Genomic DNA, 17,705 nt, shown 5'->3' with positions numbered 1-17,705 from the left:
CCTGGTCAGGGCTGTGGTGGAGATAGAGCCCGGGGAGAACACACTGGATATGAGGTGGAAATACACGGTAGATTGGATGCCAGCTCATCGCAGGGCACAATGCACACACATTCACTCGTATCTAGAGGCAATTTAGTGTAGCCACTACACCTTCTGGCATGTTTTTGGGAGATTGAAGGAACCTGGAGAACCCAGAGGAAATCCACACAGACACAGGAAGTACATGCGAAACTCTACATAGACAGTAACCCGAGCTCAGGATTGAACCAGGGACCCTGGAGCTGTAAGGTGGCAACACTATCACTTTCTCAATAAGCAGTCTCATAGTAGTGGTGCTCTGATAAAATTAATGCTAGCAATCATGATTTGATTTCAAGCTAGCGCTACTATGTAGGGTCCATCCATGTTTTTTGCTTGTCTAGAGGACTGTAGTGCTGATGTAGCGGTGCCTCATCTGAGCGGTGGAAAAAGGCTGAGCTCTGAATTGGTCTTAACTGTGTGTGACATGAGGCCAAATGTAGTGCAGCATTGCTACTGCTGAGGACAGGAGGAGTGTGAATGCTTACTGACAGCTGCTCTGGCACTAGGATCAGTTACAGCAAGAGAGAGAGAGAGAGAGAGAGAGAGAGAGAGAGAGAGAGAGAGAGCCTGTATAGGGCTACTGCTTGGCACACGGATGAGGACAGACTTCTTGTGGAAAGGATCTGTCCACACTCTGGTATTTTCCGTGCATGGACCCACACCTCACTTCCATAACTGACAGTGCGAGTGAGGTCGTGTTTTAGTTTCCTCGGGTTTGAGATTGAGCAGCTGCCTTTTGGATTTCTGAAACTTTTTTTCAGACTGTGGCAGTCACATATCTGGAAATGATGTTGCAGTTTAAGGGAAGATGACTAACTTGGGGAATTCACTGCTTTTTATTAGTTCTGATTTGTTTTGAATTAGTTCACAGACATGGAATGAATCTGTGGTTTTCTACTGGCACAATAAACATGCCACCAGTAAGGCTGTTGAACCTTAAGCGGGATCATTCAGCCTCTTTTAGTAAACCACATTAGTAAGATGAAAGGGTCTGAGAACCACAGAGCTCATCAGAGCTCCAACATTTCCCAAAGCCGGTGGTTTTCAAAAGAAAATGATGTGTCATTTTCAAATCCCTGATGTTCTCAGAGGTGCTAATGTATTCTATAAATTTTCACTGCTTGAACATTTAAATATTGAACTAACCTTGGTTCTGGTATGAACATGGTCGGTTTAGTCTGCCAGTTCTTTGACCATTCATTTATTGGCACTAATCACAGCATTCAAGCTACAGCATTATTTCTGCCAATCAGCATTAGTCCTTCCCCTCTTGCAGTCCTGATTACGAGAACATCTGAAAGGAGCTGTTTGAAATCTAATCAGTGGACTTGTTGGAAAAATAGATTCTAGGATTTTTCATTCATTCATTCATTCATTCATTCATTGATCTCAGTAACCACTTTATCTGTTTCTGTGGAGTCACCACTTTTTTGTCCTGATCAGAATCCCACTCGGACATTACAATGCTTACCCTCACCTGATTTCGAGCACACCTGTTTCCTGTTTTCTCCCAGTCACTATTTAAGCTGCTCATTCACACACACACACACACACACACACACACACACACACACACACACACACTGCAAGGTTTTACCATGAGTGTTATTTTTCCATTGTTTCCCTCCATTTGACCTTCTGCCTGTTTTTGGTCATAAAATTGGAATTTTAATAAAAATTAAGCTTGTGCTTATATCCCCATTCCTCCAATTCATTACATTGTCTTGTTCAAGGTTGTGGTGGATCTGGAGCACTGGGATGCCAGTCCATCACAGGCCACCATACACACACCCATTCACACCTAGGGGCAAATTAGAGCAACCATTCCACTAATCCACATGGTTTTAGGAGGTAGGAGGAAACAGAAGAACCTGGAGGAGACATTGGAGAAACTCTACACAGACAGTAACCTGAGTTCAGGATGAAAATAGGGCTGCTGGTGCTGTGAGGTGGCGATGCTATGTGCTGCACCACCATGCCACCTCAGATGCCAGCATTTTGAACCTTTCAATCCTAGCCCATTTTGTTCTTCTCCACTACTTTCTCCCTCCATCAGTCTCATTTACAGTTTTTTTTTGGCTTGTTTCTCCTCGAGTGTGACATGTATCCTGTAGCTGACACACCACTGAGGAATGAAAATTTTACAGGCAGATACCAAGTGATCTGCAGTGCATGAAGGCTGCTGGTTAACATGCACCTCAGCTCTGCAGCTCCTAATAGGAAATGACAGGTCCAGAGATGCCCTGAGTTAACTATTCCATTCACCAGCAAAGTCTCTTCCTCTCTCTCTGTATTCTCTCTGTTTATCGCTCCCTCTTTCTATAATCCAAACTGACAGTAAAAGTAGACATCATGGAATGATATGAAGTGTGGTGACATAATCTCAAGTGTTATGTCTACAGTTCCAGAGATGATATGCTAGCCCAGGGCAAGGTCTCACGCACTCAAGTCATGGTAATCAGCACTGCCTTATCTCTCTGTGTGGAGATCACCTGAGGCCAGCAGACAGTGTTATGCAGTGCTCTCTAGAATGCTGGTGAACAATAATAGCTATGGGCTTTCTCTGAGCGTTTAATCTAGGACACAGGTTTTAGCACTAACCCGGAGTTTTCAAAGTCAAAACCTGGAGAGGGAAAGTCAAAACCTGGTGTTTTCCCTGCTTCAAACATTCATTTATCTTCAGTCATTACTTTATCACCACTTTATGCTACCCACTGCTCTACCATGCTGCCCTACCTCTAACATCTATCTACATCTAACGTATCTAATTTAATTTGATAAAAAACTAATGAAATACTGTAGCCCACTATGCCTGGACTTCAGATTAAAACTGTCACAATACCACATTGTTTTCAGGGACAAGGCCACATTTGGAGGAAGACGGTGACCTAAAAACAAGTTTACCCCAGTTGCACCCCAACTTTGACCTCGAGTCACACCTGAGAAGTTTTATTACTTCCATGCAATTCATAAAGATTTAATACAGAATTATTTTTATCTAGCTACCATTTAAATTATTCTTGTAGAGTTGAAGTTGTGAAGTTAGAGTTGTGAAGTATTATGACCAAATCCCCTGACTATTAGAAACTATAGAGCAGTCACTACAGAGGTGACATGGTGGTGCATTGCTGATTTGCAGCTCTCAGGTTTGATCCTGAGCTTGAGTTACTGTCTGTGTGTTATTGAAAGTGAGTGAGCAAGATAGCCAATACAGGATTTAATAATGCCGATGTATGGTCATTCATTTAAACCAAGGAACAAATCAGAAGTTTGCTGCTGTCACACTTTCTCCCCATATTCCACCCACATCTGTACAACTTTGGACATGCCACTAGTGGATTATTTGTTAACTGACTATGACAACATAGGATATATACGTAGATGAATATCAGCTAGACTAATAACATCCATTTAAAATCTGAATGCTCAAATCCATTATATGTCGTGTAAAAAGAATTGTGTTGTCTGTCTGCTTTTCTTACTGTATTACCTCCCCAAGAGTTTTTTAGACTGATGATATTTTTAGTCTGTGACCTAGTGAACCAGTATGTGGATGTATTTATTGATATAGACTTCATATCTCTTCTATAAGTCGCTCTGGATAAGGGCACCTGCCAGTTGGCATAAATGTAAATAAAAATGAAAATGAAAATGTTTTAGGTATTAATTCAAAACAGATGATGATGCTATATTAGGATTGTCATGATGCATGGGCATAACTTTGTTATGACGAGAATGGTGATGGGGCTAAAAAAAGAAAAAACTTTGCAGGATCAATTATAAACCAGTCTAATTGCACAGAAAGCAGCTCAAAAGCATTTTTGGCAGAATAAGATGCGCTTATACAGCATTTAAATTCACACCAGATTTTTCACTAAGATGAGTGCTTTGGAGGTCTTAAAATTTTGTTGCTATGGTTTACCTACATTGTGTTTTCACTGGGAGCCCATTAGAAGAGTGTGATATTGCAGACTGATTAAGGCATTAATGACAAGATTTTTGTCACAGAGGGGACATTTTATTACAGGCGCCACCTCATGAATATGGCTACAGTGATATTTTTTTACTATTTGGATCAGTTTCTGCAACCAGTTCCATAAAAGATTTGTTATAAAGTGACAGGAACAAAACCAAGCATATCAATTGATTTATAGCTGAGTGCTGTAAGTCACCAAATATCACTGTTGTAAAGCTAAAAATAGTATCCCACATGCAGTGATTAAAGGCCTGGGGAGTGTAGTGTGATATTTTGCACTGTGTGCAGTGTGCATTTACTGTTAAATGACATGAGTTCATAAAGTGAGGTTATAGCTTTCTGTGAATTTAACACCTATCACCTATTTAATCATTCTCTTTTAAAATTAGTCTACATAAAATATTAGACTAGGAATTAGGAGTGATGGCAATCCTGAGACACTACACACACAAAAAATACAGTTGATCATAGCCATAAAAATGTTTTTTATATTTACAAAACCTTCCTAGAATTTAGCCATCTAACCTGCCAAGAGGTCTAGAGGTCATGATGCTTGTTGGCCAGATGCTTAGCCAAGTTGCTTCTGCTTGCTGTTTTGCAGTAGAGGGATTTATAACACCTTTTGTTTACAGTTTTATTTTGTCTGTTTGCTGCACATCTTCAGCAAGGTTAAAAAGTCATTTTTTCCATAAGTTGAAATACCTTTGAAATACCATTTAAAAAAAAAACCCCGTGCACTTGCTGCTCACCATCCCAGTCATATTAGCACACGCAAATTGATTCGCCAGTAGGCAAGCACTGTCAGATTAGTGTTGGCTTATTAAAATGCAGCATTGAAAGTATTGAAAATTATAAAATCAAATCTTTTCCCACATGGTATTATTGAAACCAGTTGAACATTTGATGCCTCTACAGATGTTGATATATGTTGCCTTTTATCTAATTTCCAAAGTGAATAACCTCAGGCAGGCAATTGTGCTGTATCAAATCCATGAACTCTCACTCTCAGAAAAGTTCACAGACTGCTGAGTTATTGCTACTAAGCTCTCTCTGAGAGATATGTCAAAGAGTATTATCCAAAGAACACAATGTATGATGCATAGACAAAACAGAAATGTTTCTTTGAGCCATTCCCTCTGTATAATAAATGTGTATAATCTCGAACACTTACATGCCTATAACAAAAGTTCATAAATCCCATTGTATCCTTCAGACAAGTTAAGAATGTGTCTGATAGTGTTCAGACTATTCACTATCTGAGAATATAAGGAAAGGAAAATAGGGAGCCTGCCAAGCATCCGTTACTTCACTGTTGTCTCTGCCTCCCTTTGTCTGGACATAATAAATAGTTAAGTTATTTAAACGCTCATAAATCTGTTGGACCACTGGCGGCCCAGGCTCTCAGAAGTGTGTTGTGCGCTCCAGCTTTCCTAAACATCGTAAAGCAGCCGGGTTAACATCCTGAGAGCGCGGCTTCTGTCTGTGGGGGTGAGCTTATGAGAGGAGGAATGTTATCAGCTCTCCAGAGAGAGGATTCATACAGGCCATCATCTGATAATGTGCTGAAAGGTATTGCCTTGTGTTTACAGGCAGCTATAATGCAAATTGATGACCTTGTAGTGGTGACATGCTTTATGTTTTTTTTTCTTTTTTTAATCTGAGCCACTGTATCAACAGTTATTGTTTGTCTTTAACTACAGGATTGCTCGACTGCAGGATAGCTTTATTCTCACAGAGCACAATGTTATCTTGTCACAGTTTTCAAAGCCAACTGCAACAACATGTAACCAATCCACAATGTGGAAACGCTCAAAGAAAAAAAACAAACAAAAAAAACAAGTCCTGCAGTGCTAGTGGCTAAAATAGCTAGAATTGCCTCTTTGCATTGTCCAACCAGATGTGCCACACTCTCTCCTCCTCCAAGTCTACAGCCTCCTTAATATCCATCTGAACTATGTCTGATTCACATCCAACATCAATGTTAGCCTATTTGAAATATGTTATTCTGGTTAGCCATTCCAAGAAACCTGATATTACAGAATAACACAGGGTTTGGAGCTGAGGCTGGAAAGAACTGGGCTGTCCGCTCAGCATGTTTGTAATAGTTCAAATCTTGATTTCTACCCTACTTGGTCCGTGTGACTTGTGCCCACCAAGGGCTGAAGTTTGGGTTATTTTCATTTCTTCCACCCCTATAATAATGCAGTAGGATGGCTGAATGTCCCGAGGCTGTTTTGAGAGTGCTTCTCAAGGGGTTTGGCCAGCTGTGGACCGCTGAAAGTGGAGATAGGGAATAGGGAGTGTGTGAATTAAGTCTAAGCTTTGACTCTTAGTTTTACCCAGGAAGACCAACACCAGGCAAATCTACAAAGGCTCTACAGAGGCTGCTGCATACTCTAAAACTCGCAGACACATACACACACACAGTTAAAAGGGGGCCTCTTTGTACTGTCAGCTACATACTGTATATGGGAATGTCTATGAGAGAGAGTTGTGTGTGTGTGTGTGTGTGTGTATTGCGCACCCCTTCCTGATGGAAGCGATCAGAGAAACACAGAGTGCAATGACATAGACCATTTGCTCCGGCAGCCCCGGCGAGACAATATTTGATTTGTCCTCTGCCTCTCTGTCTCTGAAAGCTGCTTATCCTGGGAGAGCATAATTGATATTGTAAATAGAAAGTTGGAAGGACACTCTGGATGTTCGGCATGTGCTGTTTACATAATGTACAATTATGTTTTGCCTGCGATTTCCTGGACGTTGTGCAGAGGCCTGGAAAAGGCATGAGGGGTCGAGGAGCAGCTGAGCTTCCTCTGGCCAAACGGAGCCATGGACACGGTGCTGCACGCAGTCAAACGCTTGAGTTTGCACAAACACAGAGCCTCTGTTCCTGCCATGCTTTCTAGTCTGAGAGTGAGAGAGAAATAGAGAGAGAGAGAGAGGGGTTACTAACTGAACTTTACAGAAACTAACCCAGTCATCCATTTGATTGCTGTATAATATTATTTTACTGCTCTGTTGGAGTTGCAAGCAATACATCTCTAGTACATTACATAACATATATATTTACACATAGTATAGAATCTAAACTTTACTTCTCATTACACATGTATGATAAGCAGTTGCAGACTCTTCTCACTTCTCACACTCTTACCCATGTCTGAATTTGAGCAAAATCGATATTTTCAGTTTGTTTTTATATTTGGTCCTGTTCCGTTTCACACTACATAAATGAAGATTCAAGAGATTCAGTCTGCCTTCATACTGAGGAAATATTAAAGCTACACAATGACTCATAAGACCTTGGACATACAGATATTATACAAGCTTAGAAATTACACATTACATTTATGTGATTTAAGAAGGCCAGAAAATAACTGAATAAATTGCTGAGGATGTTGTGGGAAGAGGCAGGACATAGAAAACGTAGTTGCAAAGGTCTTTCATTCCTTGGTCTGAAATATAGTCACAGAAATCAACTGAGCACTGAGAATAGAGCCAGTGCTAAATACACTGCACTTCGACATGCTGATGCTTAAGGGGTTTTGTTCATGCCCAGTAGTGGTAGTTTGAGGTTAAGATCCCAGCACTGCCAAGCTACTACTATTGAGCAGTGACCTGTAACCCACAGTTGATCTCTGGATGTTGAAAAGGAAATAATTTTGGTGTACTGTACAGTACATGATTGTGTTGCATTCCTGGTGCATTGTAAGCGGTAATTTGCAGTTGTAATGACGTCTCTGCATGTTTGACATGCGAAGTGGGAAAAAAAACATGGATGCCTTCATGAATATTTCAAATATTTTATGCAACATTTTGGACTGAAATTGCAGTACAGCAACAACAGCCAGGGGACAATAGTGAGTAGCATTAGCAACAGACTAGCCAGCTAATGTTAGTTATATGAGTGATAACTGTAACATTGCTGATTACCTTCTTAAAACAGTGATTAGTACTGTGTCTAACTGATCTAAAGCCAGTACTGCTATAAACTCATTTAAACTAGAGAAGGGGCAGTTTACTCTGTTACTCTGTGTGTGCAGCCATGTTGATTTGATGTCACTCTGTAAACAAGGAAGGAACTGGTAGCTGAGAAGACAACCTTACATTGATGAGTTGACATTTCAAGTTGAGGGGGCATTTTCTGTGGGTTTTACTGGTTAGAGACAGGGAACTACAAGCTGCAACCTTGCCTTGAACACAGCATTAGATCACTAAATTGCTCCTAGATGTGAATGAGTCTGTGAATGTGTGTGTACATGGTGCCCTAAAATGGACTGGTGTCTGTCCAGGGTGCATTCCTGCCTCACACCCAGCGTTCCCAGGCAGGGGTGGAAAATACTTGAGTAATTATACTTCGTTACTATACTTAAATATTATGTTGGGGTATTTAAACTTTACCTGACTATTATTGAAAGTCTCATCTTCTCTCATCCAGCCAAAGACTGTATGCCCAAATGAACAGCAGTAAGAGGTTAAACACATTTCAAATTGACTAAATACGCAATATACACCCTTACTTAATTTTTAACACATCTCTGAACTGTATTGGAAGCCTTTCTTCATAAAAAACTGGTCTGAGCTGAATAGCTGTAAATGAGCAAACAGTGCATTGGATTAGGTGTGTGTTACCTGAGGAGGCTCTGAATCATTAGTTATGACCATATAGTGCCCATGATGAGATGATGCAGGAAAACATGAGTCAAGCAGTTCCATTCTTGGGCCAGGATGTGTTACAAGACACCAGCACCTGGATGCATGTGCGTGTTTTTGTGTGTGAATTTTTACCAATGTCATGGTTCTGGCAAGCAGGGTCCTCGGACTCCTGTCTTTTCTAGTAAGTTAATAAGTTATTTTTATACTCTAAGGCTCAAGAACTTGAGAACAAGTATGAAAATTATGACAAATGAAATCTAACTGTAATTTAAAAAAGTGGGAACACACACCGCAGTGCACCATGCACACCCATTCACGCTCAGGGGCAATGCAGCATAGCCAATTCACCTCCCGGCATGTTTTTTTTGGAAGTGGGAGGAAACTGGAGAACCCGGTACTGCAAAAAATCCACTCAGACAGTAAACAGAGCTCAGGCTCAACCTCAAGACCCTGGAGCTCTGAGGTGGCAATGCTACCTGCTGCAGCAACGTCCTGCCCTATATTATATGTAATTGTAGCTACGCTAAATTGACCCTGGTACCTTGTGATAAATGAATAAATAAATAAATAAATAAATAAATGAGTGGCTCCAATACATAAATATGATGGTACGTATTTGCCTAAAGGGGCATAAAGTAGTTGAATTACAATTCTATAATTATAAGGTGGTCTGAAAAGGGTTTGAGAACCTCTGTCCTAAAGTTTTCTCTTCTAGCAGACAGATAAGCTTCAGATAAAATATAATAGAGTGTGAGAGAAAGCATGCAAAAGCATGGGCATGACGTCAGACAGCAGAAAGCCTCTGGGAGATGATCATTGCCCTTTACATTACAGCTGTGCCGTGCTACAGTCTCACTCCAAACACTTCGTTTCCCAGAGTTCTTTTTCCCTAAAGAGTTCTTTACCATTGAAGTTGGAACTTTATCTACCAGGTACTGAGTCAAAAGTACATGATAAAGCACATCTGGAGAGTTTATTATTTGCTGCCTTTTCTTCAGTTTGTTATTTTTTATTTATTCTCTCTGGGTTGCTCAGGAGTAGAGGTGCACTACCTTGAACACGTTTACCCTTGTTCACTCCTGTGTTGCTAATAGACCACATGTGGTACTGGTCTGTGTATTTGCTCTCTCAGCGGCTTACAAATATGTTTTGTAAGAGCTGCCGCATAGGAACTTATAATCTTTATTCAGCTCCACACTCACAATGCACGGTCAGCTGCTTCCCTAGAGCTGCGCCTGACCTTGGGAAAGGTAGGAGGAGGATGAAGGAGCTAGCTCTGGTGTCAGTGTGTAGGGTAGAGATGGAGTTCTTGTTCACATAGTGCATGTAAAGCAGGCTTTCTCCCCTTCACACACACACTGACATATACATACACACACACACACACACACACACACACACTGTGATGCATGCTAGCATGCCTGAGTGAGCAGCACATCAGGTGACAGGATGATATAATGTCTCACCTCTGTGATCAATATTCCTGCAGATGTGAAGTCCAAAAATGCAATTGTTCACCATACTGCTGAAATAATGAGCACAAGGGCGAGAGACTAAGCATGACATTTATCACACTTCAGTGTCTTCTTTCTGGCTGTCCTTCAGTTTTTCTGCCTATCATCCTCTCTGTGTCTCAGCAGGTAACAGCCTGTCTCAGATTTAACAAGAACTTCCAGACCTTGTGAACATTGTTCTTTTTGTCTCTCTTTCTGTCGACTTAACGTTAATATTTCAGGCAGCAGTGTACTAACGGAAGTAGGTATTAGGTTTGTTGTTCAGAGCCAAAATGTACAGGACATTATGACAATTGCTTCTGTGAACAGCATAAATCGATATCTGGTCTTTGTTTTGTGCTCCTGCAGACTTGTGTGTGAGTGAACATGGAGTCTGGAGCTAACATCTCTTGCAGCACTTGCGTAACACTCAGTAGCAAATCTTATGTGCTGGCCTTTAAACAAGACTCGGTGGACTAGGGTTGGACAATAAGACTATATAACATTGGTCTTTTGACCAATTATATTACAAAACACTTTTCCGAGAAAAAATCACAACTAGCTCAACCAGTTTGCGTTTAGTCAATGCAGTCTTGTATTGGAGTTAATTCAGTGGTAGAAGTGGTTGAATCAATGCTAGTTGAGCATGATGTGGTGGCTCAGTGGTTGAGGATTTGAGTTACAGATCAGAAGGTTGTGTGTTCAAATCCCAGCACCATGAAACTACCATGGTTGGATCTTTGAGTACGACCCATGACCTTCAGCTCAGTTATATCCTGCATCAGCTAAATGAGCAAATGTATGGGATTATGTGTTATTTATTTAAGTACTTGGTAGCTGTTGTATGATAGGGAAGAGCTGGCTAGTGGGTGGGATTTGGTAGGTGACCCAAATGGGGAAAATTAAATTTTAAATCATATTTTTTTTATGTTCCCTTATTTTCCTTGTTAATAATTTTTAACACCCCACATTAAATTTAAGTATTATTAAGCTCAGTTTTTAACAGTTTTTTTTAAAATGCAGCACTACTGTTTTGCTGGTTGCATATACATATATTATGATACAAATCGTGTATCATTAGAATGTCTAAGTATCGTGATATGATATTTTTGCCCACTCCTACTGTAGACTCTCCAGACATCTGTTACTTTCTCTCATTATTTTATAACCCAAGCTTTTGTACACCATTGGTAAACTGACTTAACAATGAGTATGAAAATTATGACAAATGAAATCTAACTACAGAAAAGTAAATAAATAAATTAAAAGGGGACACACACACTGGATAGGATGCCAATCCACCTCAGTGCACTATTCTACCAGGTGCAGATCTACACCGTAGATCACATCTAGAGAGTATAGTTTTAACACGGCAGAGTTGTGCAAAAAACAGTGATTGAGTCTGTTATTTTCTCAGAGGGTGAAAAAAACTTGGCCAATCCAGATCACAGAGTAGCACCTACAAGTGAAGGGATTACCTAGTCCACCTGAAAATTTAATCCCATCAGAAAAGGGCTAAAGGTGTATATTTAGGGCTAAATCAAGACAGCATAGACTTGCCAAAAGTAAACTACAGCTGTGTCTGTAGTTAAGTAATTGGCTCACCACTGTCACACACCACATATTCAGTAAAATATTTACAAATTTTAACAATGTGTGAGTCAGAGCAAATCCATAAGTGTAACTACATTTCCCATAATGAGGTGGTTGCTACTTTTAAGTCAGGTAGCTTGTAAAAGGTAAGAACATTTCATCAACCGAGTAACAGCGACAAACTACATAGTTTTGCTTTCTTAACATAACATCATTTCTTAACATCACGTTTCGACCTGATGAATGAGCACAGAAGTGTGAGATGTTTGTTAATCTTTCTTAATTTTTTTTAAGTTTTTGAAACTGCTCTTCACTATGAAGCTGATATAACTGAGTCATTTAAAAAAAAAAAACATTAATAAAACCTTTAACTACTATTTTTTAAAAATTATTTTGAAAATAGCATGGTCATTAAAGTTTAAAACCAAAATATGGCAGTTTGGAATCTCCATCACAGATGATGAGCCTTGCACACTTTAAAAGGATTGAAGGATTTTTTGTGTGTGTGAATTCATTTTTAAATATATTAGACCTAGTATATTAGCATTTATACTTTTTTTATATCTTATTTTTGTTATTATTTATTTGTTATACCGCACTATTTACTTTTAATTAGTTTGCGCAATAACTAAGTTTACAATGTTTGAATTTAAAACTTTTTTCTTTAAGATTGGGGTAGTGCAGGGTGTTTTGTGCAGGATGTGCTCGTCTGAGGTGTCTTACATTACATTACCATACATAGTAATAAATACTCCAATAAGCAGTGCCTCAGACATTTATAGCATGCTCAGAAATCCATATAAATATCTTGTCTAGTAGCAAAAATGGTAGTCTGAAGATTTATCACACAGTGTGGGTGAAAAAATGACATGGTCATGTTTTATTTATGAATTTGCATGATTTTGCTGATGCTCATTTTCTCTTCCCCTTCAGGATCCTCAGCAATAACAAAATCTCAACAGTGAAAAACGCCTCTTTCTTCGGCTTACACTCTCTGGAGAGACTGTGAGTACATTTAACCTTTCCATGAGCATTAATAACGTGCTACAAATGATTTTAGCACAGAAGTGTTGGCACACAGTCTGCACTGTACTGCTTGCTGATAGCTCAAATGAGTCCCATTTGTAAGAAGTGATTGGTTCCAATAGCTGGCTTGTTATTCTTTTGAATCCAAGGGTTTCAGCTCCATGTCTGAATCTCTTTCCCAGGATTAAACTGTCTGTGTTTTTATCTCTGTGGTGAAGTCCGTCTGAGCAATGCACTTGGTACTGATGATCCCAAAACGATGCGTATTTAATCAGTGTGTCAATCAATAGGATTAGGTTGCCTGCTCCACAGGCCATGTAATGTTTGCCAGCAGGCCATGGATGAATTTTTCACAAAAGATCAAGTAATGAGCAGCTAACAGACCAGGAGCATGTGTGGTCCTATTGATTACTCCCCCTACCTTGATTTTAATTAAGCTCCATCACCCAGACGGCCACCCTGACATTCTAAAGGGCCTTTCACAGCAGCTATTCACATTTTACTGACAGGCCACTTTGGTGCAGATTGCCACCAACTGTGAAACCCAACAGAAATAATGAGAATAGCACATGCAAAGGGCATCGTGTGATATTTTGCTCTGGTTTGAATGCCAAACAAAAACATGAAGAAATGTGAGAGACTAGCATGATTCCAGCAGGAGAGTGTTGCAGAGCGGGAGCTAATGTGGGGTAGCGCGTCAACGCTTCATATTTAGTGAAACACTTGGCTTCATTGTTTTTCACACTTACTTCAAAGAAATCTTTGATTTATTTATAGACTTAGTAGTTTTAGCCAAGCAGCAGAGAACTTCTGATAGCACTAACCAGTGTCTAGAAAACTATCCTGAGAAATTGGAAATCAAAGATCTCAGTTACTATCTGCTTACTCTGCACTTTACTACTAGTGCACTATTTAACTAGATGCTAAATTGCATTTAGTTGTACTAGCGCTTGCATTCTGTGCAATGACAGTAAAGTTAATTAAGGCAAGATAGGGTCATTTTTAAAGCAATACATATTACAATCCATCTTTGCCAGCTGATTACTGATATTCTTACAAGTATTTTTTTGTATTTGAACTTTTTAAAAATTATTGCAATTATTTATGCAAATGAGTCTGATTAAATATAAACATAATTCATCAATAACCTCCCCTCAAAAATGTACCACACACCAAATGATACCAAGTGATCCTGTTATAGATGTTGTAGATATTTTTTTTTTAGTATGTTGTATGTCTGTTACACTACCATTGTTTGTATCCTACCTTTTTATATAGTACCTAATTGCTTTGTGTTACATTGTGAAATACACGCCTGGGCAAAAAATAATGGGCTAAGCCCAAAATGGCAAATATTAAGCTTTTAATGGTCTTAACAACAAATCATTGGTGAGAAAATTAGCAAGAATTAAACAAACGCACTCCTGAGAGCTCCTGTGCCCCCGCTGCTCATTTACTTTCGCTGCAGTGAACTGTTTGGGGAGAAGCTAGAAACAGGAAATTTACTTATATAATCTTCTTGTATGCAAAAGGAAAATCATGATCATGATTAAAATGTTTGATGTAAAATTCATACTCAAACAAATGTCTGGGTGTATGAAATTTTACAAAAATATTTTCTGGGAAGTTTTTTTTTCTTAAAAGTCTAACCAGATTAGTCAGTATTTGGTTATCTGCTATACCTGATGCAGCCTATCAAGAGCCATAAGGCTTAAACATTTAAAGTAATCAAAGGGAAAAGCTATCCCATACTAAGTTCCTTTATCTATTTGTTTAATTCTTGCTAATTTCCTGACCAATGATTTGTTGTTAAGACCATTAAAAGCTTAATATTTTGCCATTTTGGGCTTGGCTCGTTTTTTTTTTTTTGCCCAGGAGTGTACGTAATAACATTAAAAAAACAAGTCTCAGTTGTCCTCTGAAGGGGTGCTCCACAATTATTATTATTTTTAGGTTGCTAATATTAATTTCATTAATTGTTCAGTTTTTTTGTTATCAAGTTATCCTTGAATAGACTGAATACTCTAAAACAATAATGCTTTAGACATATGTAATATGAAATTCTGATGCTGAGCTAAAGATTATCTCAGCCGAGGTTCACCTTCAGCATAGTAAAAGTGAAAACATCATGACTGAATAATATGGACTGGAAACCATACAATTGTGTTTTCTAAGAATTTCATAATAATCATTTACAATGATATACGTTTATGCAACAAACAAGGATACAATATATTATAGATGATAATGGACATTCTTTCATTTTATTCCTGCTGCTCTTTCAGTGTTTGCTACTAAATTCAGCTGCTTTGGTAATTGTTTGCAAGGATTATGAGAAAACAGACAGTAACCAGAAAGAGAAAAACAAATCACAAGTTATTAAAACCTATTTAGCAAATAGGTTTTTCAAGCTCTTCTGCCTGTGTCATGTCTGTAGAGTGTTTGTGATTACCATGGGCAATACTTTTATCATGTTTCTCTGTACTGAGAAAAGAACAGGAAATATTGGTTACACATAACCAATAATACAGCCCATTAGACTTCCATTATAAAAGTATTTCGAATAACAAGGTTTTCTGTTGAACACGTCCAAAGTGATGTTCCTGGAATCGAACAGATGCAGTAAATAAAAAAAAAAAGATTCTGCAGCAGATCTCAGCATGCCCTAACTCTATCTATTAGTGTTGATTTTCAGTTTATATGGATATAAAAAGCCCATTACGCTTGTAGGCTAAAGCATAGATAGTACTCTTATAGAATTTGGATCACTAAGAAACTGCATTAAAGGAACAGGATACGCCATGTGCATCCATGCCAAAACTGTACAATATATAAAACTGGCAGATTTTTGTTTTTTTTTTACTTTTGGTTAATATTGAAAGGATAGTCATATAAAATTATACTATTTCACAATATTATATTTTCACCTCTAACATGGCCCATTTTTTTTTCCACATTCTGCAATTTCTTATTAGCATCTGGCAGTGATCTGGCAGTTCTCTACACTCTTTACCATGACACCTCTCATAATCAAACATTTGATGTGCAGCCAGATTGAAGTCCATTTAAAATACTGTAGAATGGCCTTCCTGCCCCAGGCCACAATACTGATGCCTTATGTACCAGCTGCCAGAGTCTGTCACTGCACCAGCCTCAGGTGCTCGTCGTAGGGATAACGCCACCGCTAGCTGCTGCTGCATCTGTCAACAGGGGGTGTCGCACTGTGGATAAAATGTGCCATTTTGTGTAGAATATGAACATTGTTAAGACTTAGACTATATGGTTTGCATTGGGGTCTTCACAAAAAAAAAGTCACAGAGCAGTATTTCATTTCATCAAGTTTACTTTGTGGCATTTGAGCATTAACACATGATCCAAAATGTATATAAAAAGGGTTAATGAGTTCCCCAGACAATCAATACAGCTGTTATTAATAAAGGAAGATGCATGACTCTGATGCAATCTGTGTACTAACTGCTGGTTCTTACAGTGCTGATGAACTGATAAGTAAGTTTAATCATCTGAAAAATAACATGGGAACTCTCCAGTATGCATGCTTTAGTCACATTAATTAAGCTAATGATCTGTTAATTAGAGCTACAGTTTTGTTCCACTCTGCAGCCCGCATCACCTCCATACATTTTCCTCATTTTCTTATTATGCTTAAAAAGCTTTCTTGCTTTAAAAATGCAGTTCCCCAACAACTAACAGATAGTTAGTGTAAAGAGAACAATATTAATGCTAAGTTCTCATGTGACTTCATATGAACCTACTTTACTACTTTATTGAAATTTATTGAAATTGAAATAATGAAATGTTTAGTGAGTTTATAGGGTATATACACTGTATCTGTATGCATGCGATCTGTACACCTGCACATACATGCATTTATCCAGCCACGCGATCATGTAATGGCAGCAAAGTGCAAAAAATCATGCAGATACGGGTTTTAGCCATAGCCTTCCTGTCTGTTTGAATCAGTCTGGCGAGTCCTCTCTGAGCTCTCTCATAAATAAGGGGTTTCTGTCTTCAGAACTGCCGTTATTGGATTTTTTTTGTTTTTTTGGACCTTTCTATGTAAAGTCTGTAGACTGTTGTGTATGAAAATCCCAAGAGGTCAGCAGTTTCTGAAATACTCCAACCAGCCCATCTGGCATCAACAACCAGGCCACGGTCAAAGGTAGCATTGTACAAAATGACTCATATTTAAATACATTATCTTTGTAGTAACTAATGCTTAATCAGTTGTTTGGTATTATATCAATTATGGGTAATCACTGTCTTATTATTAGAATGTCGAATGCCTTATTTCAGACCATATCTCAAATATTACATTTTCGGATGACACAACCATACTCATTATATTGACAGTAGATTCAGATGTTGCCATGTAAAAGTCAGAGATAGAAGAGGTTTTGCAGTGGTGTGAGGGGCACAAGCTGATGTTAAATGTCAAAAAACCTAAAGAAATGGTTTCTGATCCCAGGTCTGTTGGTGACCACAGCCCAGTTTTAATCTATGGGGAGAGAGTTGAGCAGCTAACAACATATAAGTATTTAGGGATTCATTTTCATTTTCAGTTACAATGGGCTCATCAAGTGGAGTATGTTTGCTCACAAGTTAGTCAGCGTTTGCATTTTTTACGAAGGCTTAGGGTCCATGGAGTGGAGAAAAGCACTATGTTATTGTATTAAAAGGGCAGCCATTGATCCATTATCCATTATGGTATTACAACATGCTTTGGTAACCTGTCCATTAAACTCAGATCACAACTCCAAAACCTGATTAGAAGGGCTGGAAAAATAATTGGCATGCTGCCCACATCTTTGTTTCAGGAGATATTTGAGGACACTGTAAGGAAGCAGAGCCTTAAAATCATT

General features: G+C 38.8%; 1 protein-coding gene across 1 annotated transcript in view; it reads left to right on the top strand.

Moving 5' to 3' along the window:
* Positions 1 to 17,705, top strand: part of LOC113544831 (adhesion G protein-coupled receptor A1) — a 180,309-nt gene that overhangs the window by 7,194 nt on the left and 155,410 nt on the right. Inside the window, exon 2 of the mRNA XM_026943850.3 lies at positions 12,733 to 12,804. Coding sequence (XP_026799651.3) covers positions 12,733 to 12,804 — 72 coding nt within the window. The remainder of the gene's footprint in view (positions 1 to 12,732; positions 12,805 to 17,705) is intronic.

The sequence above is a fragment of the Pangasianodon hypophthalmus genome, chromosome 3 (genome assembly GCF_027358585.1).
Source record: "Pangasianodon hypophthalmus isolate fPanHyp1 chromosome 3, fPanHyp1.pri, whole genome shotgun sequence".
Classification (NCBI taxonomy): Eukaryota; Metazoa; Chordata; class Actinopteri; order Siluriformes; family Pangasiidae; genus Pangasianodon; species Pangasianodon hypophthalmus.
Note: the sequence above shows the minus strand (reverse complement) of the source record. Positions and strands in the feature narration are given on the sequence as shown.